Genomic DNA, 25,074 nt, shown 5'->3' with positions numbered 1-25,074 from the left:
TTTCGTCCTGTACTCGTCAGTTTTATTCCCAGATATTGCAGCTTGCAATATCCTGTTCCAGGTTTAGGTTCTCCGGTTCTTCCCTTCCTACGCATAGATATTGTGATTTTTTGATATTCACCTCCAGACCCCGTTTTCTATATTCATATATTAGTTTTTTTGCCATATATATATTCAAGATCATCCTTGTCCTATGCAATTAAAATTTGTTCTTCTGCATAGTGCAACATGTAGAAGTATCTTATCTCCTATCGGTAGTCCCATTCCATTGTACTTCTTCTTCCATTGTCTAAGGGCATCATCAATATAGGGTGAGGTAGATAAAGGGCCTATTAGAAATATCTCGAGAACTAAAGGCAACTGAATTATGAAAATTGGAATAAGGGGGTTTTAAAGACTGATCTATTTAATGAAAATATTTTCATTTATTTGGTACTTCCGGTTATACCGGAAGTTGCTTATAACTTTGTTTTTTTTTAAATGGGACACCCTGTATATTTTTACATTTTTGGATTCTCCTCGATTTCTTCTTTCTTAAAATATAAGGTTTTGTAACATTATACAGGGTAGGTTAAAAGATAATTACGTTTTTTTATTAATTTCGTAGCAATATTCACACCCTGTAGGATTGTAGTAGTTTGACATAATAAACTCTATTTATGTTCAAATGATTTCTAATATAGTCTACTATTGTTAACAATTATTAGTATAGCTAAATTTTTAATTTTAGTATACAGGGTGGCTCGAAACTCGGAATGAGTATTTTCTGAGTTTTCTTAAATGGAACACGCTATATTTTAGTATTGTAATGAAATGATATTTCATGGTACTTTTTTACTTCTTAAGCATTCCCTATACCTAACTGCTTTAATTTGTGCTTAATTGTTAATCGCACCAACAATCTTAACTTCGATGGTATTTTGATAGCTCAAGCATCATTGGCAATTTTAAGTATCATTTTAGATTAATATGTATTTGTTTCCAAAAAATTATTTGTGATTGAATATTTTCACGGCCAACCTAATACAATTTCACATATTTTGTGTTGCAATTAATGTTTGGTTTGAATCACCAATAACTTACAAATTAAAGCAGTTAGGTATAGGGAATGCTTAAGAAAATAAAAAGTACCATAAAATACCATTTCATTACAATATTAAAATACAGGGTGTTCCAATTAAGAAAACTCAGAAAATACTCATTCCGAGTTTCGACCAACCCTGTATACTAAAATGAAAAATTTAACTATACCAATAATTCCTAACAATAGTAGACTACATTAAAAATCATTTGAACATAAATGTAGTTTATTATGTCAAACTGCTACAATCCTACAGGGTGCGAATATTGCTACGAAATTAATATGAAAACGTAATTATCTTTTAACCTACCCTGTATAATATTACAAAACTTTATATTTTAAGAAAGAAGAAATCGAGGAGAATCCAAAAGTGTAAAAATATACAGGGTGTCCCTTTTAAAAAAACGAAGTTACAATCAACTTCCGGTATAACCGGAAGTAGCAAAGAGACCAAAATATTTTCATTAAATAGTTTTAGTACACCTCAAAACCCCTGTATTCCAATTTTCATGATTTTCTTACCTTTAGTTCTCGAGATATTTCTAATAGGCCCTTTATCTGCCTCACCCTGTATACATATTGAATAATACTGGCGATACACAGCATCCTTGCCTTAGTCCTACAGTACCCAGGAAACCTTTTGATATTTTTTTATTTTCGCTTTTATAAGGTACAATCCATTATCAGTTTTTTTGATAAAATATAAAGTTTTTAAATCATTCGGGAAAAATCGGTAAAAAACAAGAAACATTTTCAATCAATGTCTCAAAATATTTTTGAAAAGCTCTATAGAACATTTTTTGTTTCAAATATATTTTCTATCGATTCTTGAGGTTATTTTCAATACAAAGGCCCCAATCTAGGGATGGGAAAAACCTACCGGTTTAAACCTAAAACCGGTTTTTTTTCTTCGCAATAACCGGTTTTACCGGTTGTTTTTTTGTCCCGGTTATAACCGGTTTTTTCTTTTTAAAGTAAAAACCGGTTATTAGGTTTTTACGGTGATTAGGATTAGGTTAGGTATTATTTTGGATCCCAAGCATAATTATTATTCTCAAGCAATTATTCCAAACAAAACCATAATTCAAATTTTATTTTATTTTATAAAATACAGAAGCAAACTGAAAGTGCAATCCTACATCAGCCAGAAACAATTATTAAGTTTTAATATAATATTTCCTTGAAAAGGTATTTGTAATCATAATATTTACATAAGAGGTGATCTGGTTGAATTAGACGCAAACATCAAACATCATCTATTTTTCACATTTAACTCTTGACATAGAAAGTGGGGGAATCACTTTTTCTGATTACCAAAAATAATGCTCTGACTATGAATATCGAGTTACTGATTACGAATACGAATCTCCAAGAATTTCCCTACGTTTTCAAAACGATACACTCATACAGGAAGTATTAAATGAGTTAAAATGTACCTATATATATATGGTACATATGTTCTTTCGATAGTACTAACTTTTATAATATTGATATCGAGTCGAATGGAGTATCGCAAACTAAAGTGTATTGTAAATGTAACTTTGTAACCTATTGGATATAAAAACCGTAAACCGGTTTTTCCAAAAACTGGTTTTTTTGGCCGGTTATAACCGCCAGGTTAAACCGTAAGCAAAAAAAAACGGTATAACCGAAAACAGGTGTTTTGTCAAAAACCGCCATCCCTACCCCAATCCTCAGTTGGTGTGGATTCCACACCCAAAGTAAAAGCACACTTCGGCATAGGGTAGATTTTAAAGTTTAATCTGGAAATAGGGGTGTTATACCATATTTTTAACGTGGTACACTGGACTAAATGTGTTATTACGTTGGTCGGCTAAAATCATTGCATATACATATTTCACATCTAAATTTTACCACAAACAAAACTTACTGTAAAATAACACTTAGATTCTTCTCGTAAATTTCTGTAGAGAACGTTATATGCCTACTTTCTGATGCATTCTTCTTTTATAATTATAAACGAATTGTACATATTGTAAAAATGTATAAAAACGCCAATCAACAAAAAACCTGTACAAAGAAAATTAACAACCTCTTTATTTTATTTTGACGGAATAGTTTTGTTTCTTAACCGATTATTTTAGAACCAAGAAAAGTCCTTCCAATTTTGAAAACCGACGAACCAAGATGTCCAGAAGGAAAGCTGATGTGTGGTAATGAAGAATGTATCGACAAAGATCTTTTCTGTAATGGAAAGCCAGACTGTAAAGATGAATCAGACGAGAATGCATGCGGTAAGTGATGGAATTAGATCGGACATTATGTTCTTCTTCTTAAAATGCTATATGAGCCGGTGAGAATGAAAGTAGCATTAAGGTTGTAGGTGCAAAATTTCGCGCCAATGTGTTTTAAATGCATTCATTTTTTTCATTACCGAGAGCGGAAGTCCCTTAGAATAACCAAAAAGTTTCTTTTGAATGAGAAGTTTGAAATTAAAAATCACACTTCTCATTCCTGTTCACCCCTGTAACTTATTAAAATAAACATTACAGAATCTTTCACGGACTTTCAGCCCTCGGTAATAATGTAGTCTTCCATTCTGCACTCAAATTTTTAAAAGATACTTATTAGTTTTCTCAAGGATCTAAAAAAATGAATGACAGCTAAAAGGAACTACAAAGTTAACGGGGTTTTATTGTTTTATATGGTCAGCGGACCTCTAAATTTGAAAAAACCGAGGAGTGCTACCATTTAGAGGGGTACGTTTGTTTTTGAGAAAAGGGAGAATTAGTCCCTAGGCACAGGGTGAATTGGGATGAGTTGTATGCACAGTTGGTAGAAACATGTCTACAGAAAAATTGTTCCAGATTAAATTTACTCTCGAAACATCACCTCTCAAAGTCAAAAATATTTTTTTACAAAAACATATTCAAAAAAAGAAGCGAATAAAACACGAAATAAAGCAATTTTGTTTTTTGCCCCATAACTTTTTTCCACGGGGATATAAGTATAGGCATTGCTTCACAGAAAAAAAAAGAATGTGTGTGTACTTTGTACGCACGTAAAAAGTTATACTTCTATTATATGATTCCAACGAAATTAATATGTACTTTAAACAGTTTATTTATATTTTATTTAAATGTTAAACTAATTTTAATACTTTCCAAAAAAATTTATTAAAACAATACCAAAAATTAAAAAAATAAAAGAATAAAACACACACAAACATATTGAAAAATGCCCCAAAAAAATGATTTTTGAACAATAATTGTTGGCAAAAATTTTAACTAAATACGCATTCGATGGGATTCGAATGGGATTCGAACCCGCGTTTATTCGGGTGCTTAGGATTTGAAGTCGAAGCCTCTACTCATTTAGCCACTTGCACGTACCTCTCATATATGCTAAGATAGGCCAACTGAACGTTTTACTGTTTAACAGTTCTGAATTTAATCAAATTAAATGTAGTAATGAAACAAAGACTTACTCACAATCATTTAATTATACTTTGACGACCGGTTTCGATCTCTACATTATTCAGATCATCTTCAGGTCGGCGTTACAAGTAGTTAAATGCTACAATTAAAGAAAACCAGAGTTAGAACATTGTCTGGTTACACAAATGTTAATAGAAAGCTAAACCCGAAAACATTTTTTTGAAATAAAGGTTTGCAACTGTTGACATTTCAGAAATTCGATACATACAAAAGCACACTTATGAATAACAGATACTCATAAACATGCATAAGCAAATAGGTGCTTGCAGTTTATGAATATTTGTTGAAAAATTTTTTAAATAAAAACTAATGAAAATATTAATCAGAATTAGATATGCTTCCAAAATTCAAAAAATAATAATAATAGATAGTAATATTGCTCTGATCTACTTACATGCCGTTACAAGGGATGCGTTGCCACTTAGTTGTTAACATGTTAATACGTCCAACTTATGCTAATAGATTAGCTGGGAGAGGTATAGGGCAAACACCTTTTGACCTACGTAACATGTCTGTTTGCCCTATACCTCTCCCAGCTAATCTATTAGCATAAGTTGGACGTATTAACATGTTAACAACTAAGTGGCAACGCATCCTTTGTAACGGCATGTAAGTAGATCAGAGCAATATTACTATCTATTACTATTATTTTTTGAATTTTGGAAGCATATCTAATTCTGATTAATATTTTCATTAGTTTTTATTTAAAAAAATTTTTCAACAAATATTCATAAACTGCAAGCACCTATTTGCTTATGCATGCTTATGAGTATCTGTTATTCATAAGTGTGCTTTTGTATGTATCGAATTTCTGAAATGTCAACAGTTGCAAACCTTTATTTCAAAAAAATGTTTTCGGGTTTAGCTTTCTATTAACATTTGTGTAACCAGACAATGTTCTAACTCTGGTTTTCTTTAATTGTAGCATTTAACTACTTGTAACGCCGACCTGAAGATGATCTGAATAATGTAGAGATCGAAACCGGTCGTCAAAGTATAATTAAATGATTGTGAGTAAGTCTTTGTTTCATTACTACATTTAATATGGACTCACATATGCAACCCATTCAATATTTGAATCAAATTAGTTTGATTTTTGTGGAATTAAAACATTAAAAAAACAACAAAAAATAGAGTAAGAAAACAATATATTAGATGAAGATTGGTAGAAATTTTGTTGGTAATCAATTTATGTAAATCAAAGCATTACCTACTAAATAGGTAGATACATTTTCCAAATAGGTAAGTACCTATGTAATTTTGTATTACAATACTGAAACATTTACAATAATTACGTACCTGTTGCTTTTAAAAACTTTTGAAAAAGTCACTACAACTATAAACTTGCTTTTTTCTCTGTTATCACAACAATAAAAACAATGGAACAATTGTTGGCAGGTCTTTGTAATTACCCAATCAGAGCCCGTATAACGTTTGAGCTGCGCTCAGGACCAAGACTTTTGATGAATTCGCGCACATATAAATTTACTCTCAACGCGCCTAAAGAAGTATAACTTAAAAAAATTCCATCCCTCCTCTTTAAAATGACGTCTGGTATAAGTCTCTATGATGTACAGTTTTCGAAATATGATTTTTCAGAGTTCGCCACTCACAGCATTTTTGGCCATTTTCCCCATTATTTCGCAAACATTGTTCTGTAACTTTTTTCTATGCATTTTTAGTTATAGTCTTTTAACTACAAAAGCAAGATTACGTAGGTCAAAATTTCTGACGTAAGAGCACTGTCAAAACATTAGAATGTGACTTTTCATCATGGCCACGTTTATGTCATTACTTGTCAGAGATATTTTTCTTTGTTTTTGTTTACTATAAAAGTAATATCTATAATTATTTATTCTAATTAGTGATGTCAATTGGTGTTTATTACTTGCCGAAATATATCAATTAACAACAATATTATCATAGTGTAGGTATAATCATTAAAATAGATTTATTTAATATTTTTAAAATTAAGTACTGCAAAAGCTAAAATTCATAAAAAAAACTTTCTGATCTTTAAACCTAATAATAATCCTATTTATATTTAATAAACCTAATCTAATAGAAAAATTGAGGAAAGAATCTCAAGTACTCAATTCGGTTTTCGCTGTGGCCTTGGAACGCGTGATGCACTATTCGCAACCCAAGTTTTAATTCAAAGATGCAGAGATGTAAATCATGACGTTTTCATGTGCGCGATTGATTTTGAAAAGGCCTTTGATAAAGTTCGCCATGAAAAAATGCTACATATTCTCAAAACTACCGGTCTGGACGGTAGGGACATTAGAATAATCGCAAATTTGTATTGGGGCCAGGCTGCATGTATTAGGGTTGCGAATCATTGCTCTGAAGAAGTAAAAATCAAGCGCGGAGTTCGACAAGGCTGTATATTGTCACCAATGTTGTTTAATCTTTACGCTGAAACAATCTTAAATGAAGTCTTGGAAAACGCAAAAGAGGGCATTAATGGTATGCTTATGAACAATATCACATACGCAGATGAAACCTTGTTGCTGACTGGATCAATTGAACGTCTTCAAGCGTTATTGAATCGAATGGTGGCATTCTGCGCGATATATGGACTCAAACTCAACGCAAGAAAAACAAAGTTTATGGTTACTAGTAAACAGGCAGCCGTAAATAATAATAACTATAACGTAACAATCGGTAATGACTCAATTGAACGAGTAAGTAATCTTGTATATCTGGGTACTCATATTAATGAAAGCTGGAACCCTAGTACAGAAATAAAAAGTAGAATTGCCAAAGCAAGAACAAGTTTTATGAAATTTAAGAAAATCCTGTGCAGTCATGATCTAAATTTGGAACTTCGCATAAGAATGGTCCGATGTTATATATTCCCAGTACTACTTTACGGGGTTGAAGCATGGACACAGACAGAATCGCTTTTAAAAACCTATAAGCATTTGAAATGTGGGTCTAGCGCCGTATTCTGAAGATCAGTTGGGTAGAAAGAGTCACAAACGAAAGGGTTTTGCAACGTTTGAATAAAAGTTGCGAAGTAGTGAACACGGTTAAAAGGCGCAAATTGGAATACTTTGGTCATATAATGCGTCACCCAGAAAAATATGACATACTTCACCTTGTCATGCAAGGTAAAATAATGGGAAAAAGAAGTGTGGGCCGCCGTACAACTTCTTGGCTTAAAAACCTACGCCAATGGTTTGGGAAAACTAGCACTGAACTATTTCGTGCGGCTGTAAATAAGACAATGATTGTTAATATGCTGCGCAACATGAGAGCCAACGATCGACAAGCGGTCTCGGCACCTTAAGAAGAAGAAGAAGGAATCTAAATTCTTTAACTTACTTCTCTGCAGTTAGGTAAAAGGGAATCCCATTATTTTGTTCTTGTTCAAAATAATCCATTAAAGAAACATTTTGATTTGATATGTTTCTCAATACAAACACAAACACAGTAGTATAGGTACATAGGTACACAACAATAATTACAATAGTTACAATATGTAGGTATTTATAACAACAGTACAGTCTTTTAAAGCTTATTTTGAATCAAATTGTGTACGAAATGAAGTAAAAATGTAGCAGCACAGAACTGTCATATCTTATCGTATCGTATCGTATAGGATCGTCATATCTGTCATATCGTATCGTATCGTATCTTAAAGGATTGTTTCATAAAATTTATATTATTAATAATAAAAAATGTTTTTGGTTATTTAATTAATATAATTCTAAAATTCTTAATGTAATCGCGATTACGTTTTTCTTATTATAATACCATGTTCACACCTTGGCAAGTTCGGGCAGTTTCGTGTGGGCGTCGTATACTGTGGTATAGCTGTGCTAGACAAATGTCAATTTTAAAGTTGATATTTATTTACGTTAATTAACATTACAAATATTTCGGCAAGACACGAAAACCGATTGACGTCATTAATTAGAATAAAGAATTAGAGATATTATTTGTACAGTAAACAAAAACAAAGACAATATCTGACAAGTAATGACATTAACGTGGCCATGATGAAAAGTCACATTTTAATGATTTGGCAGTGCTCGGACGTCAGAAATTTTGACCTAAGTATTCTTGCTTTTGTAGTAAAAATACTATATATGCAATCGTAAATTTAGTAGAAAAAGAAGTCAATTGCTTTTAAAATGGTCTATTGCATAAGGTTATACGACTATTTTTAAGCAAGTTATGGTTTTTCAAAGTTTCATACTTTTAATGATTTTTGATTTTTTTTATGTTTTTTTTTTTAATTTCTCAATATAACTTTTTGTACATTTAAATATATACATTGTGCAATAAAAGAGATAAAAAATAAATCTTTTCTTTTTACTTTAAAATGGTTTATTGTAAAAACTTCTAGGACTATTTTTAAAAAAGATATCCGTAGGATATCCAATAGTATCCGTAATTTTAGAAAAAATTTAAAACTTTTTATTTTTTTTAATTAGAAGCATATAATTGCATATTAAAACATAATTTTTAATTCCAAATAAATTTTCTTCATAACATTTTTCGATATTGTGAAATATAAAGGTACTTTACTCTTGAGAGAAATTGTGGAACTTAGTGGGACATACTGCATGTGTATATGTCACACTTTGAAAAAGCATACAGTAGGAAAAATGAAAGAATACCCATGAACGAACATATAAAACACGCTGTATTTTCCTGTCACCGTGTCATACAAAAAATTGGCCAGCGCAAGTACATGCAATAATTATTATTACATGTACTTGCGCTGGGCAATTTTCTTTGTGACACGGTGACAGGAAAATACAGCGTGTTTTATATGTTCGTTCATGGGTATTTTTCATTTTTCCGACTGTATCTTGTTTAAAAATAGCCCTAGAATTTTTTACAATACACCATTTTAAAGTAAAGAAAATAAGATTTCTTTTTTAGTGGACAATGTTTATACTTAAATGTACAAGAAAAAAAGTTATAATGAGAAATTTAAAAATAATCGTAAAATATATCAAAAATCATTAAAAGTATAAATTTTGAAAAACCATATCTTGCTTAATAATACTCATCTAGCCTTCTACAATAGACCATTTAATAATAAGTAACTGACTCTTCTACCTACTAAATGTACCATTACGTATACCTAAATCTAGGTAGAAAAAGTTACAGAACAATGTTTGCGAAATAATGGGAAAAATGACCCAAAAATGCTGTGAGCGGCGAACTTTGAAAAATCATTTTTCGGAAACTATAATTCCAAAAGACTTTTACCAAACGTTATTTTAAATAGGAAGGATGGAATTTTTTTTTGCGAAGCAGTACCTATACCTATATCCCCGTGTAAACGAGTTATGGGGCAAAAACAAAATTGCTTTGTTCCTTGTTTTTTTTTGCTTCTTTTTTGAAAATATTTTTGTAAAAAAAATATTTTAGAGTTTGAAAGGTGATATTGTGATAGTGAATTTAACCTGGAAAAATTTTTCTGCAGACGTGTTTGTACTAAAAGTACATAAAACTTACCCCAATTTACCCTGTGCCTAGGGACTAATTCACCCCTTTCTCAAAAACGCACCACTGTAAATGGTAGGACTCCTCGGTTTTTTCATATCCGGAGGTCCATTGACCATATGAAATAATAAAACTCCGTTAACGTTGTAGTTCCCTTCTAAAGTACATAATCAATAGCCTATAAGTCCATTTTTTAAATTCTCTGACATAATACTATGTATTTAGAATTAAGGTGTATCCATTAGTACATAAATTAGAACTAAACAGGCTTGTAACGTATTCTTTTAATTCAGAAGATGGAACTATGCATTCATGTTTTGTAGATGAACAGAATAGTCAAATACCTAAAGATTAGCTGTCCGTAGTTTCCGTTCTCTCATGTAGCAAGCAAGCAATTTGATTCAACCCGACCTGTAAGAGATGTCCACCCTATCGAAAAAGTACATTCGGGTGTAACAATTCATTGGGGCGAGGTGTTTTGACCCGAGTTCAAACAGGGATCACCCCACCTCGCTCCAATGCCCCAGGCCATCCCTTTCCCCCCATAGCACGCTGACGCGCGATGAGGGCACAACTATCGAAGCCAAATGCTCTTCACAATGGAATCCTGGGTAATAAGATTCCATGTGGTACCCTAATCGAATGCAAAAATTATTAGGCTCAGCGTGATGCGCTCTATGCCTTTATCCTCTTACTTACTTAACCGCGGAACTAAAAATTGCTTGCTTGGGCCCCCAGCCATTGTACCAAGCCCAATTGAGCTCGGTCCAATGGCTCGGAACTCAAGATTTTTATGATTTTCATTCTCTCATGTTCACCTCCACCTCTCATAATTATAATTAGCCACCACGCTAGGGCATGCGGAGCCCCTCCTCTATGATAAGATCTTATTTCGGTGCCATATTAAATCCCTCTAATGTTTGAAATTACATTGGCGAGTTGTTTATGGTCTTCAGCTAATCAGAATAGTTGTTCGGCATTATGTGTTCCTGTCTAATCGCGAATGTTATTGTGCCATGACATCTGTTTCCTTCCAATTCCTCTGCGGCCCTTGATTTTACCTTCCATGATAAGCTGAAGGATTCTGTACCGGTCTTCTCTAAGAACATGCTATGGGTAGGAAATGTTTCTTATTTTAATAGCAATCAGCTGTCAGAGGAAATTGAAATCTGACGTGGGGTGAGACAGGGATGTGTGTTGTCGCCAATTCTGCTTAATGCCTACTCGGAAGAGATCTTGAAAAGAGCTCTTGAGGGTGAAACAGCTGGAATAAAGGTAAATGGAGTTCCCATTAACAACATTGGATATGCAGATGACACTGTCATCTTAACTGAAAATATTGGGATCTTCAGAGGCTGTTGACCAGAATAGCGGAATTTGGACACGAATACGGTCTAAAAATGAACGCCAAGAAGACAAAGTTTATGAGAATATCGAAAATTCAAAGAAATAACGCGATTCTCTTCATAAACAGATCCAAAATCTAACGAGTCGACCAATATGCATACCTTGGAACAATGATCAACTCTAGAGGAGATTATATATCAATCGGTTTTAAAACGTCTTGCGACGTTGTCCGATGCCTAATTTCCATGACACTCTATCATCCCATTGGCCCTCTCTAAGATCTCTTGCGCTCATCGCCTTCGTTACTCCCTCTCTCCAAGATTTCTTGGGTCTTCCTCTCTTTCTGCGGTTTGGTGGTACCCATTGCATAATTATTTTAGGGAGTCTTGAGTTATCCATCCTCTGGACGTGTCCGTACCATATCAGCTGTTTTCTTTCTATGTCTGTTGTTAGAGAGCCGTCAACCCCCATTCGCTGTCTTATCTCATCATTACGTATTCTCTCTCTGCGTGACACTCCTACTGATCTTCTAAAAGCGTCCATTTCTACTGCATCCAGTTTTCTTCTGTTGTTTTTGGTTATCCGCCAAGTTTCTGCTCCGTACAATAGACTGCTTTTAATAAGAGATTGGTAGATATTGTGTTTTCTTCTTTTTCCTATTTCATGATTCCACAGTACGCTGTTTAGACAACCTATTGTTTTTCTGGATTGTGTTATTCTTCTCTTTATTTCTTCATCATCTTTCCCCGTTGTGTCAAAAACGATTCCTAGATATGTGTAATGGTCGCAGGGCATGATGATTTCATTATTTTCTAATCTGATGTTCGATAGTTCGGTACCTATTGGCACGTATTTTGTTTTTTCTGTATTAATTTCTAGTCCCCACTTTCTATATTCTTCTTGTAATTTCCTTGCCATGTACTCTAAATCATCTTTATCGTTTGCTATAACAACCTGGTCATCAGCAAACTGCAATGTATATAAGCAAATCTCTCCAAGGTCTACGCCCATTCCTCTGCATTTTAGTTTCCACTCTTTCAATGCTTTTGCAACATATATTTTAAATAAGGTCGGTGATACACAACACCCCTGACGTGGACCCTTATTAACCAGGAAGCTTTGCGATAATCTGTTTCCAGTTTTTATTTGTGATGTTGACCCTTCATACAAATTTCTTAAGGCTTTTATTAAGGTGACACTAATATTCGTCTGTCGTAACACGTTCCAGAGTTTGTTTACAGGAACTGTATCGTACGCCTTCTGCAAGTCAATAAACATGAGGTGGGTTTCTTGATTTGTGCTTAATTTTTTTTCTATTAGTTGTTTGAGGCAGAAGATATTATCAGTACAGCTTCTTCCTGTTCGAAAACTAGAGGAGATTACTTACAGGAAATCAAAATCAGAATAGAAAGGCTAGAGAAAATTTTAACAAAATGAGAAAAGTGCTCTGCACAAGAAATTTGAAGTTGGAGATAAGACTTAAGTTGACTAGATGCTACGTTTTCTCGACTTTGTTTTATGGAATGAAAGATTGAACCTTGAATGCTGCATCAATGAAAAAACTAGAATCATTCGAGCTGTGGGTGTACAGAAAAATTCTGAAAATATCGTGGACAGAACACATCACAAACAAAGAGGTTCTGAGAAAGATAAATAAAGAATTGGAAATCTTAAATACCATCAAAACAAGAAAATTGGAATATCTCGGACATATTACACGTGGAGAGAGATACCACTTGCTCCAATTGATTATGCAGGGAAAGATTCAAGGAAAAGAAAGCATAGTGAGACGCAGAATATCGTGGCTGCGCAACCTGAGAGAATGGTATGGATGTACATCAAATGAACTTTTCAGAGCAGCCGTCTCTAAAATCCCAACAGCTATGATGATTGCCGACCTCCGTCGCGAAGAAGGCATTTAAAGAAGAAGAAGATTTTAATAGTTTTCAGTAACTGACGAACTATATTTGCTCTATTTAAGAGAGCTTCATTGGTGTTCGCTGTCCATGGTATTCGTAGAATTTTTCTATGCAACCCCATATCAAACGCCTGTAGGTGATTGCTCGTATCAGGCTTCAGAATCCAGATCTCGGTGCCATGTAACAACTCTGAGCAAATATAGCATTTGATCATTGTTTGACGTAATTTTGCAAATGCAATAATATAACAAGCCACGTCACAAACCACTATATTAATCTTAAATGATAATAATGTGACAAGCCACATTTAGGAAAAAATTACATAATATCGCTGTATTTTCATTACTTGAGTCACTTCTAGATTGTACATAGTCAGGGTTACGGTTACTGTCATCGAACGTCAAGTCAACGTTACTATTTTTCTTACTAGAATCGTCAGAACTCAATAATTATCCCAATCTCTTCCGCCCATGTCGAGTAGATACTAGTGACAAACTAGGCCTATGCAATAGTGTGACCATAGATTTATCGGACCACCTATTAATGAAGGGCTGAGATAATTTTTTAGTGTCTTGTTATACTATTAATTTAACCAAGAATCTAACCTAACTCTTTTTGAACTCATGTGTGGCTTGTCATTGTTTCACATTAAGCCCTTCAATTGTAATTTTAGATGTATAATTTATTTGCTCGTTCTACGGCAGTTCCTTCACTTAAAATTTAAATTAATACTACAATAAATGAGTATATATATTATTTGTTTTTTTGTTATCTAATTTTTTATTATCTGTATTGACAGACAATTTCTCACATGATTCGAGACTTCCCATGTAGGAGAAGACTGCAAAAACAAGTTTTCATTTTATAACCTATTTTATATACTAACCGCCACGCTAGTAGACACACGGGCACATTGAGCTAATACAATCCTGGACCCTTCACTTAGTGCACTGTTTACTTTTATGCCGAGAAGTAAACATATTGATCCTACATAAAAAAAATCCCTTGACATAATAGAAGAAGTATTAAGTTGGATAATATTCGAGATGTCATGGAATAGACAGTTGACAGTTTATAGAACAGTTGTATTTTTTAAGTTTATAGTTGTCATTGTGTTAAAGTTATAAAAGTTATAAAGTATTGCAATATTGTTGATGTTTGAATAAAGTTATTTTAAAGCTGAGTAGCAATACTAATGTAACTTCATAAAAGGCGTCAATAGCATGATTCTATCAATTATTATCAATGATGTCAGTCACATGACACGACAGACATGAGGCAGTCAATTAGGTATCCATGTGTCTGCTAGTTTGGTGCTTACTGTATATTGATTATATCTAATTACTTAAAACAATTTTTTATTTTAGATGTTGATAGTGATCCCAACCGTGCACCTGACTGTGACCCAACTCAATGTGTAATTCCGGACTGTTTCTGCTCAGCTGACGGAACTAGAATTCCTGGCGCGCTAGAACCAGCAAATGTACCACAAATGATAACCATTTCGTTCAATGGTGCCGTTAATGTAGATAACATCGATCTATATGAAGAAATCTTTTCAGGCACTAGACTTAATCCAAATGGTTGCCAAATTAAAGGAAATTTCTTCGTTTCTCACAAATACACAAACTACTCAGCAGTACAGGACCTACACAGACGTGGTCATGAAATCGCGGTGTTTTCATTGACTCATAAAGAGGATCCAAACTACTGGTCCCAGGGTTCTTATGACGACTGGTTGGCTGAAATGGCTGGAGCTAGATTGATTATTGAAAGATTTGCCAACATTACCGATGGATCAATAATTGGAGTGAGAGCTCCATACCTCAGAGTAGGAGGAAACAGACAATTTGAAATGATGACAGATCAATTCTTTATTTATGATTCATCAATTACAGCCTCTCTTGGACGTGTCCCAATCTGGCCTTATACTTTATACTTCAGGATGCCACATAAGTGCAACGGAAATGCCCACAACTGTCCCAGCAGAAGCCATCCCGTTTGGGAAATAGTCATGAACGAATTGGACAGACGTGATGATCCTACTTTTGACGAATCACTACCTGGTTGCCACATGGTAGACTCCTGTTCTAATGTTCAAACTGGAGATCAATTTGCAAGACTACTCAGACACAATTTCAACAGACATTTGAATTCAAACCGAGCTCCGTTGGGTCTTAACTTCCATGCCTCATGGTTAAAGAGTAAGAAAGAATTCAAAGAAGAACTTATTAAATTCATTGAAGATATGTTGGCCCGAAATGATGTTTATTTCGTAACAAACAGTCAAGTCATCCAATGGGTTCAGAATCCCACAGAACTCAGTGGATTAAGAGACTTCCAAGAATGGAAAGAAAAGTGTGACATTAAAGGTCAACCTTACTGTTCATTGCCCAATTCATGTCCATTACATACCAGAGAACTGCCAGGTGAAACTCTACGATTGTTTACCTGTATGGAATGTCCCAACAATTATCCATGGATTTTGGATCCAACTGGGGACGGTTTTTCAACTTAAAAAATAATTTATTATTTATTTAGTTTCTTTTTAAATAATCCACTGATTTTTTGTTTGAAAAACAGATAAAACTAGTTCAGTGAACTTTGATTCTAAAAGACTTTTGTATATAGCTGTAATCATTTCTCATGTTTCTTTTTTCAATTATTACCTGCCTTGCCAACATTCCTCTTTGTATTTATATCAAAGTAAAATCAAACCATGTTATGACAAATAATATTTGTTAAATAAAAAGTTGAAAATCTTTAGTCTTGGTGTTATTAATTTGTGGAGTTATTTAAAATATCTATAAAAGTTTATAAAAAAAAAGATTATACTAATCAATGCTTACCAAAAATGTTGTTGCATAATATAGTACAATACAATTTAATACATAATACATAATACATAATACATAATAATTAAAGCAGAAAGGACAACGGTCACGTATCTACTGTCTTTTCGTCTAGGAAAAGAGCCGAAAGACAGTTTCAAGTACTCAAAAATCTGAGTGAAGATAAGCAAGGGGGAAAGGTAGTTTTTGTTTTTATTTTATTCAGAGTTGGGCCACCATCTCCAGATACCTATTTCTGCCTCTCAGGCGTCATCAGTGGAGCTATGCAGTCACAACTCCGAATCAAATATCAACAAGCCTGTCCAGTGCCGGATTAACCATTAGGCGGACTAGGCGGCCGCCTAGGGCCCGGGCACTTGATGGGGCCCGCATCTCACACAAATGAATTAATTAATATTTAATTATTTAATTAATTAATATATAATTATTTAAGCAGTTATTTAAAAAAAATTTAAATGTTAAAAAAATCAAATAGGGCTAACTGAGACAAAAAAAAAGAAAATGATTTATGATTTCCAATCAAACTCCGTTTTTTGCTTTGTCTTTTGTCAGATATCAGAAAAATACAACCGACTTCAAGACAAATTAAGCAGTTATCTTCAAAGGCATTTTTATATACCATATTCTAATCATTCCCTCAATTTGGTAATCAATTTTGCAAGCAAATTTTGATAAAAGCTGGTAATTATTTTGGTATGGTACGTTTTTTTTTTCAAATACTACCCACCGATGGGCCTTATAGTCCATTCACTCACGGTAAAAGATTGCAAAACCTCCGGATTTTAAAGAACCTTCGGATTTGAAACAAGAGCTTGGATTGACATGAAATTTGGTAGAAGCAAAGCTAACATGTCAAATAAAAATGTGATATTGTGCCAATATGTGTTTTAGCTCTACGGTTGTTTCCATCCCTTCTCTGGGGTGAAAAAATAAGCGTCAAAATACGTCCGGAAGTAGATAAACTGACTAATTCTAAGCAACTTTTGTTCACTAGAGTTTTTTCATCAAGTCAATACATTTTGAGATATTTGCAAGTGAATATCTTCATTTTTCAACAAAACTAACACGTTTTTAGACGGTTTTTCGCAAATAACTCAAAAAGTAAGTATTTTATCGAAAAAATATTCTTAGCAAAAGTATAGCTTTTAAAAAATTGAAAAAATGGTGTATGTGTAAAGTCTGTAGACCCAGTAGAAGCAGAGTTGTAGCTAATGAAAAGTAGGTTCTTATTCTTTAAATTCCAAATCGAATATTTCAACGTGAAATAATCAAAAAATGAAGCAATTTTCATGGAAAGCTCATCATAACTTGTTTAAATGTTTTCAAAAAGCATTATTCTTGTTTTTTTAAAGAATTTCTATCATAAAAAGTAATCAAGATACTCTCAGAATAAAGATGAACCCATTTTTTGGGTAAAAAAAATGGTGAAAATAACCCCCTAATTAGCATCCCAAATGAAATTAATCCTTACCGCTTCACAAGATACTTTACTTATGTATTGTTTATATGCTCTGTAAGTGTTAAACCGGTATAAAGTGCTTATTTATAAAAAGGCTGTAGTAGAAAGGGCTTGAACAAGTCACTAATAACGAGTGTATGCAATTTTTTTATTTAGCTTAATGCCTCGACAACTAATGGCCATTGGCATGGTACAGTGGATTTTTCCAATCAGGTACCTAGTGTAGTGGGTAGTGTGTGTGTTGAGTAAATGTCTTGTTACTTAGCAAAGTCGTCATTGTTTTTGCAAAGAGACGCTAATTGTATCCGAACGTTTGCGGTCTCTCCGGTGAGTACCGATCCCACAAGGATAGAAACTATTTTCATTTATTAATTTTTAATAAATGAAAAATTCTCTACACAGGGTATGCAAATTTTGAACAGTCATAAACCAATTTTTATCTTCCAAAAAAGCAAAAATCTGAAATATTCAGAAAATCAAAACCTATATTTTTTACTCTTTAAAATTTTTGTTACCTACCACTAATAATGTTTAAGTTATTTTGAAAAAAAAGACATTTTTTTTTCAAAATTTCAAAAAGTTTGTTTTACTTTAAATCCCAATGTTTTGAAATATAAGCACTGTGAACCGGTGAAACTTACAGATCATATAAATAATATACTTATAAGTTTTTTCAAGATTTTCATAAATTTTCAAGATTTTTGTGTCAAAAAAAGGAATCAACATTATTTTAAGCTTTACTTGCTTAATTTTGATACATTAAACTTGTTAAAAAAAAACAAAAATAAAACTTTTTAACATTTTAAAAAAGTTGTAATGATTTTTCACCGAAAATTGCTTAATTTTTTGGTAATTTACGTTGAAATATTTGATTTGGAATTTGTCGAATAGGAATCTACTTTTCATTAGCTCCAGTTCTGCTTATACTGCGTCTACATATTTCATACATACAACATTTTTTAAATTTTGTATACGCTATATTTTTTCTAAGAATATGTTTTCGATAAAATACTTAATTTTTGTGTTATTTGCGAAAAACCGTATAAAAAGGTGTTTTTTTTTTTGTTGAAAAATGAACATATTCACTCGCAAATAACTCAAAAAGTATTGATTTAGTGAACAAACTCGATAGAACAAAAGTTACTTAGAATTAATCAGTTATCCATTATTTTGAATGTATGTTTTTCACCCCCGAAGGGGTGGCACTCATACCCAGGGCAAAATCACATATCGACACAATATCCCTTTTTTCTTTCACATATTAGCTATGGAATATTAATGAGAAGTTGTTGCGAAATGTAAAAAAAAAGGAAAATTATCATTTTTACATTGTCGTACCTAATTTATTTTTGGAGTAACTATGTACTTCCCAAAACAACATAAATTATGACTGTAAATTTGTTTTAAGTAAATGGTCGATATAAAGGGGCCTACTTCTTATGGCCGCCTTAGGCCCCATGATGCCTTAAACCGTCACTGAGCCTGCCTTATTTAATGGAATTTACTGCGAATGCAATAATTTCACCTTTGAGATGCAAATCAGCGACATCTTTCGTAAAAACGAGTAAGACGAAAAGCCTCAGATACAAAGTTTACTGTAATAAAATAATTGAAATAAAATAATAAATAATATTTTAAATCTAAGACTTTTCGTCAAAAGAAACTACTTTCTGGTTGCATCCTGAATCTCCGTCTTTAACAATTTATAAGCACGGAGACGACAAATATAGAAGAAAACAGAAAGAACAACGGTCAAGTATCTACTCTCTTTTCGTCTAGAAAAAGATTCGAAAGATATGTGAACGTTGTCCTTTCTGCTTTCTTCTATATTCGTCGTCTCCGTGCTTATAAATTGTAAAAGCTGCGAAAGAAAACGACTTGAGCACACAATATCATACGAAATTTGACAGGGAAAACACTAAAAAGTAATAATCAAATCAAAATAAGCAAGGCAATATAATAAAAGCAGAATATGTAATAATAAAAAGATGGAAAGAACACTTCGAAATAATATACTCCAAACACGAGGCAACACCAGATATAGACAAAAGAATGTAATACAGGAGTTAAACATTAGCACAGATGAAATTATGAAAAAAGATATACAAAACGCATTGAAACAACAAAAATATGGCAAAGTTCCATTATCGGCCACATTTGTACTCGAAGAATTATCTTGGAGCAAGCTAGTGAATTGCAAAAAAAAATATAATGTTTATTGACTTTGAAAAGGCTTTCCATAGTGTAAAAACAGGAACAAAATTGTGTACATTTAATGTAGAAGATAATAAAACTATATGGACTACCGATGAAATATATTAACCTGATCAGTTTATTCTACAAGGGATATAGAGCCAGACTGGAACATGCTGGAGAAATGGTAGAAGATACAGCTGTACAAAGCGGAGTTAAACAAGAATGCGCACTGTCCCCGACATTATTTCTAATCATAACGGAATGGATCATGAACCTAGGCAACCAAACGACGTTTGGATAACGTAGATAACACGTCATAAAAATGATCAATTGACGTGTTCCTATGATGTAGTACTGACGTTGAAATTCACGTGTATTTGTCTCATCGATTTGACGCCATAATTTTGACGATTTTAAAACGTAATCGTATCTACGTTTTTTGTACGTCGAGACCGTGACGATTTTCAAACGTCAAAAAGATGACGACCATTATACGTCGGTAAAATCACGTCTTTAATACTTTCAAAAAGTGACCTCTTTCAGATGTTTCAAAATAGTATAAAACATAGGTAGGTAACATGAAACCTATAGGCCTACTTCCCATGTGTCGAAGATATACGTCCACTTGGTTAAGATCGCTTGTGCGCTAGAAGCAACATTGTTTCTGCATGATTGTACCAGCCCTCACATTATAGAATTTTCACCAGTTATGTATACCTACTTGTGTCAAAACTGAAACAACATATTATACCTATATGAAACTAATAAATAATGTATTAATAAATTATCCAGCATAACATACTTAATATCTTAATTTAACGCTGTCTTAATATCTTCATTTAACGCTTAATTAAAAACAAATAAACATAACCTCAAATAGTTGTCAAGAAGAAATACTGCATTAAACTAACTCACTGAGCAAAAACGCATAAAAATCTCTTAATGGACCATGATAGTCGTGACGTCAAATCAATGATGGCTACTCTGAAAAAGGTTTCCAAACACGCTGTGTCTAGGTACACGCTAACGTGTACGCAAATAAAAAAAGGTAGAATTAAACTTCATCAAGCCAGTGACGTCATTATGTCGCGTTCGCAGTGACTGTTTATTTTGATACACGCTATTTTGATATGTTAGGCCCGGTACTTTATGTCTCCGTTAACAGCAGGTTAGTTAACCGGGGTTTAGTCGGGACCTCTTTAGGGTCTCTTGCGTTGTAATAAATGCAATTATAATTATTATTATACTTATTTATAATTATAATAATACTTGTAATTGCATTTATTACAACACAAGAGACCCTAAAGAGGTCCCGATTAAAACCCGGTTAACTAACCGGCTGTTAACTGAGACATAAAGTACCGGGCCTTAGTGTTTGTTTGATAGAAAAATATTTGTTATTCAGATTTTTCAAACTTAATTGTAATAAATCAATGATATTCAGGTACTCAAAATAAATATTTAGTTGACATGACATTTACAAAACACTGTTAAAATAATTTGTATACATACAGTTTATCCATTTCCGGACTTATTTTTAACGTATATTTTTTCACCCCCCATAAGAGGTGAAACTCACGGTCGTGGTCACTCCCGTGACCACCACGGCATATAAGTACTATATCACATTTTTTTCTCTGACATGTTAGCTATATGTATACCAAATTTCATGTAAATCGAAGCGGTTCTTTAAACTTTAGAGTTTCTGTGTAAACCTGGATATATTCAGGGAAAGAAGAAAGTATTCTATTATAATCGCTTATAAATATTTGTGGATTGGTTTCAGATTTATGGTATGATAATAGTTGTAAATGTTGATATTAGATAACGATGACTGAATAAGAAAAGGGTTGTCAGGTTGTAGTGATGATTGTTTTTAAACGTAAGATAGACTAAGTAATTTTCTTCGTTCATGTAATGATGGCTCTCCAAGTTCCCAATCGAGGCTTGTAACAGGAGTTGTTCTATAAGCTCCAGATATTATGCGTAATGCATTGTTGTGTATAATGTCTAAGATTATTAAAGTTGACTTTGACGCTGAAGAATATGCAATACATCCGTAGTCCAATTTTGATCGAATTAGGCTTCTATACAACAGTAGTAATGTATCTCCGTCAGCAACCCATTGTTTTTTGGCTAAACATTTAAGAAGATTTTGACATGATATCGCCAATTGCTTAATATGTGATTTCCAACCTAAAGTGTCGTCGAATGTTAAAAATAAATATTTTATCTCTGTACATCGTTTCAAAAGCTTTGTGCCGAATTTTAAGGCAGGTATGTTAGTGTGAATAGGCTTTTTGGAAAAAATAATATATTGTGTCTTGTCAGCTGAAAAATTGAATCCACTCGTATTAGACCAACTTTCGATTTTGTTTAGATATTGTTGTAAAAATTTGACTATCGAATTAATATTTTTTCCTTTGATGAACATTACCATATCATCAGCATATCGTCGCCTTAGTACTATAACTTGATAACTCCAAAATTGACGTTTTTGAGATAACTAGTTCACAAGATGTATTTTATTTGCCTCCATATTGTGTAAAAACTTGATATCTCACTTCAAACGGGTTAAGTATTTATTTATGATTGACGAAAGTTGATAAAACTCAAATGCCACTAATATTCAGTGCTAAAACTTGACAAGATAAGTTATCAAGCTATTATTTAATCGAAATAATCGTGTATACGACATACACTGAATGCTATAACTAGATAACTCGAGTTATCTAGTTTTAGCACGTGTTTCTCTGAAACCATTGAACTTACCACATAATTGCCATCTGTTTATTCGGTTCATTTTAATGCAAGAATTCGAGAATTGTTAGCAGATCTGGCAACCCCCATGGCAGAGGGCTAATTTTCAACAAAATAATGTTTAAAATATTAGTTGTGTTAAAAAGTTCACTTATATGCGACTTGGCACAACATGCGACATTACCAAATGTTAACATTATGGTAGTGCTAAAAGTTGATAACTTTAATTTTTCATGTTTTTTTCCATATTGGAAAACAAATTTACACCATATTCCTAAATAGATCAGTTGCCAAAAAGTTAAGGAACAGTATTTTAGAGCCGCAGAGTGATTTCCTTATTTACTAACATCATGGTAGCAGCACAAATATCTTTAAAATCTTTAAACTCGTTTATCTCAAAACTACTAATTTCGAGTTATCAAGTTATAGTATTAAGGCGACGATATAATCTAGCCTGTGCAGGTCTCTTGAGATTTTTTATAACATCATTCATTGCAATTAAAAAAAGTGTAGGGCTAATTACAGATCCTTGTGGTGTTCCATTGTCTTGAGACTTAATAGTAGAATGTTCTTCATTACTTCGTACTGAAAATTTGCGTTGATTTAGAAAGTTATTCAAAAATGCCAACAGGTTTCCTTGAATTCCCCAAGTCAGTAGCTTTGTTAATATTCTGTATCGCCATGCCAAATCAAATGCTTTGTGGATATCAAAGGAAACAGCTATGCATTTTTGTTTGTTACAGAAGGCTTCATTAATTTGACTTTCTAAATGTAAAAAATTATCTGTAGTGGATCTTAAGGGACGAAATCCAACTTGTTCCGGTATGAGTAAATTGTGATGTTCCAAATGCCACATATGTTCATAAGTATATTATTTATTATTTTCTCTAGCAGTTTGCAAGTATAACATGTAAGTGATATTGGCCTATTATGATTCTGTTGCTGTTGCCGGCTTGTTAGGTTTGAGAATAGGGATGACAGCTTGTCTCCATAAGTCGGGAAATTTTTGTTTACACCAGATTATGTTAAAAAGATTCAATAGGAAGTCTAAAGCTTCGTTAGGTAACTGTTGTAGGAATATTGCGGGTATGTCATCTGGGCCTGGTGATGTGTTTTTTTAACATTTGGACAACATCTAATAGTTCTGTTTTATTAATTATAGTATTTATATCATCGTTACTGGCTACAATTTTTATTGGATTTGCTTCTTCTTCTTCCCGATAACGTAAAAAGTATTGCTGTAATTTTCATTTGTAGACTCTTGTCTGTATGTTTCAGCTAATTCTTCTACAATTTTTTTGTTTTCAATAATTAGGTTTCCATTTCGTTCTAGGTATTTTATTCCATTTTGTGTATTGACGCCAGATATTTTCTTTACTTTTTTCCATGCGGTTGACATGTTAGTATTCCTGTTAATACTTTGAACGTATTTTTTTCAACTCTTTTTTAGATCTGGTAGTAATTAATTTTGCATATGCCCTTTTCTCCTTAGCTCTATCAAGTTGTCATTAGTTTTATATCTTTTGAAAGTATTTAATGCTTTTTTACTTTGCTTTATTGCCAATTCACACTCTTCATTCCACCAGGCAACAACTTTGTTTTTTGCTATGTACTTTGTTTTTCCCATTGCAATTGTGGTGGATTCAGTGATTAAGTTATTAAACAATTTTAAAGTTAAGTTTATGTCTTCTTCAGTTATAGGGATATTTGATATTTCTTCGGTAATTTTTGTTTTAAAGATGTTCCAGTTGGCTCGCTTGATTTTCCCCTTTTGAAAAGGATTGGTTTTTGTTGTGGGGTTGGAAATTTTTGTTACTATTATTGGATAATGATCACTTCCATATAAATCGTCTACGGTTTGTCATGTGTGATTTAGTAACGTCGATGGGTCAGAAATAGACAAGTCAATTGCTGAAAAATTTCCAGAAGCTGCGCTGAAACGAGTTTTAGCTCCATCGTTCATTATTGTTAAATTAAGGCTATTGATTATGTTTGCTAATAACTTTCCATTTTTAGTAGTTTTTTTGGAACCCCATAGAAGATTATGGCTGTTAAAGTCACCAAGGATTAATTTTGGTGATGGAATTTGCATAATTAAGTCGTAAAGATCATTTCCTTGGATATTATGGTTCGGGGGAATATAAATGTTACATATGTTCATTTTCTGATTAGTACCTGTTGTTACTGTTACTGCTATTGCTTCTAAATTTGTATTAATTGTGATTCTGTTTACATGTAAATCGGTTTTTGTATATATTGCAAGACCACCACTGGCATGATTTGTCTGTCTATTTTGATAGTAGACATTATAAGTCACACACATTGTTGTCTTTAAGATTAATTTCTTAAGGTGGAACAGTAGCGATCAACAGGTAGCGAAAACGCGTTCCAAGATTGCGGCTGTAATTTTGAATATTTTTTCGAGATATTTGGCACACGTATTCGTAATATAATAAAGAATGGCGGTACAGAGCCCAATTTGAAAAATATATTAATATGTGGAAATTACTCTGTAATTAAATACAATATTAAA

The 25,074-nt window shown here is 32.9% G+C and overlaps 1 protein-coding gene across 4 annotated transcripts in view; it reads left to right on the top strand.

Moving 5' to 3' along the window:
• The window catches only part of LOC114339251 (chitin deacetylase 1), a 120,421-nt gene extending 104,381 nt beyond the window's left edge, over positions 1–16,040 (top strand). For 2 of the 4 annotated variants that reach the window (XM_050649129.1, XM_050649127.1), the window contains exons 4-5: positions 3,187–3,336; positions 14,642–16,040. In XM_050649129.1, the coding sequence (XP_050505086.1) occupies positions 3,187–3,336; positions 14,642–15,792 (1,301 nt within the window). In that variant the 3' untranslated portion in view covers positions 15,793–16,040. The remainder of the gene's footprint in view (positions 1–3,186; positions 3,337–14,641) is intronic. The other 2 variants (XM_050649130.1, XM_050649128.1) reach the window with 1 other exon arrangement.
• Positions 16,041–25,074: the final 9,034 nt, after the last annotated feature.

This window comes from Diabrotica virgifera, chromosome 4, assembly GCF_917563875.1.
Source record: "Diabrotica virgifera virgifera chromosome 4, PGI_DIABVI_V3a".
NCBI classification, from domain to species: domain Eukaryota; kingdom Metazoa; phylum Arthropoda; class Insecta; order Coleoptera; family Chrysomelidae; genus Diabrotica; species Diabrotica virgifera.
This window is presented reverse-complemented; position numbering and strand designations above follow the sequence as displayed.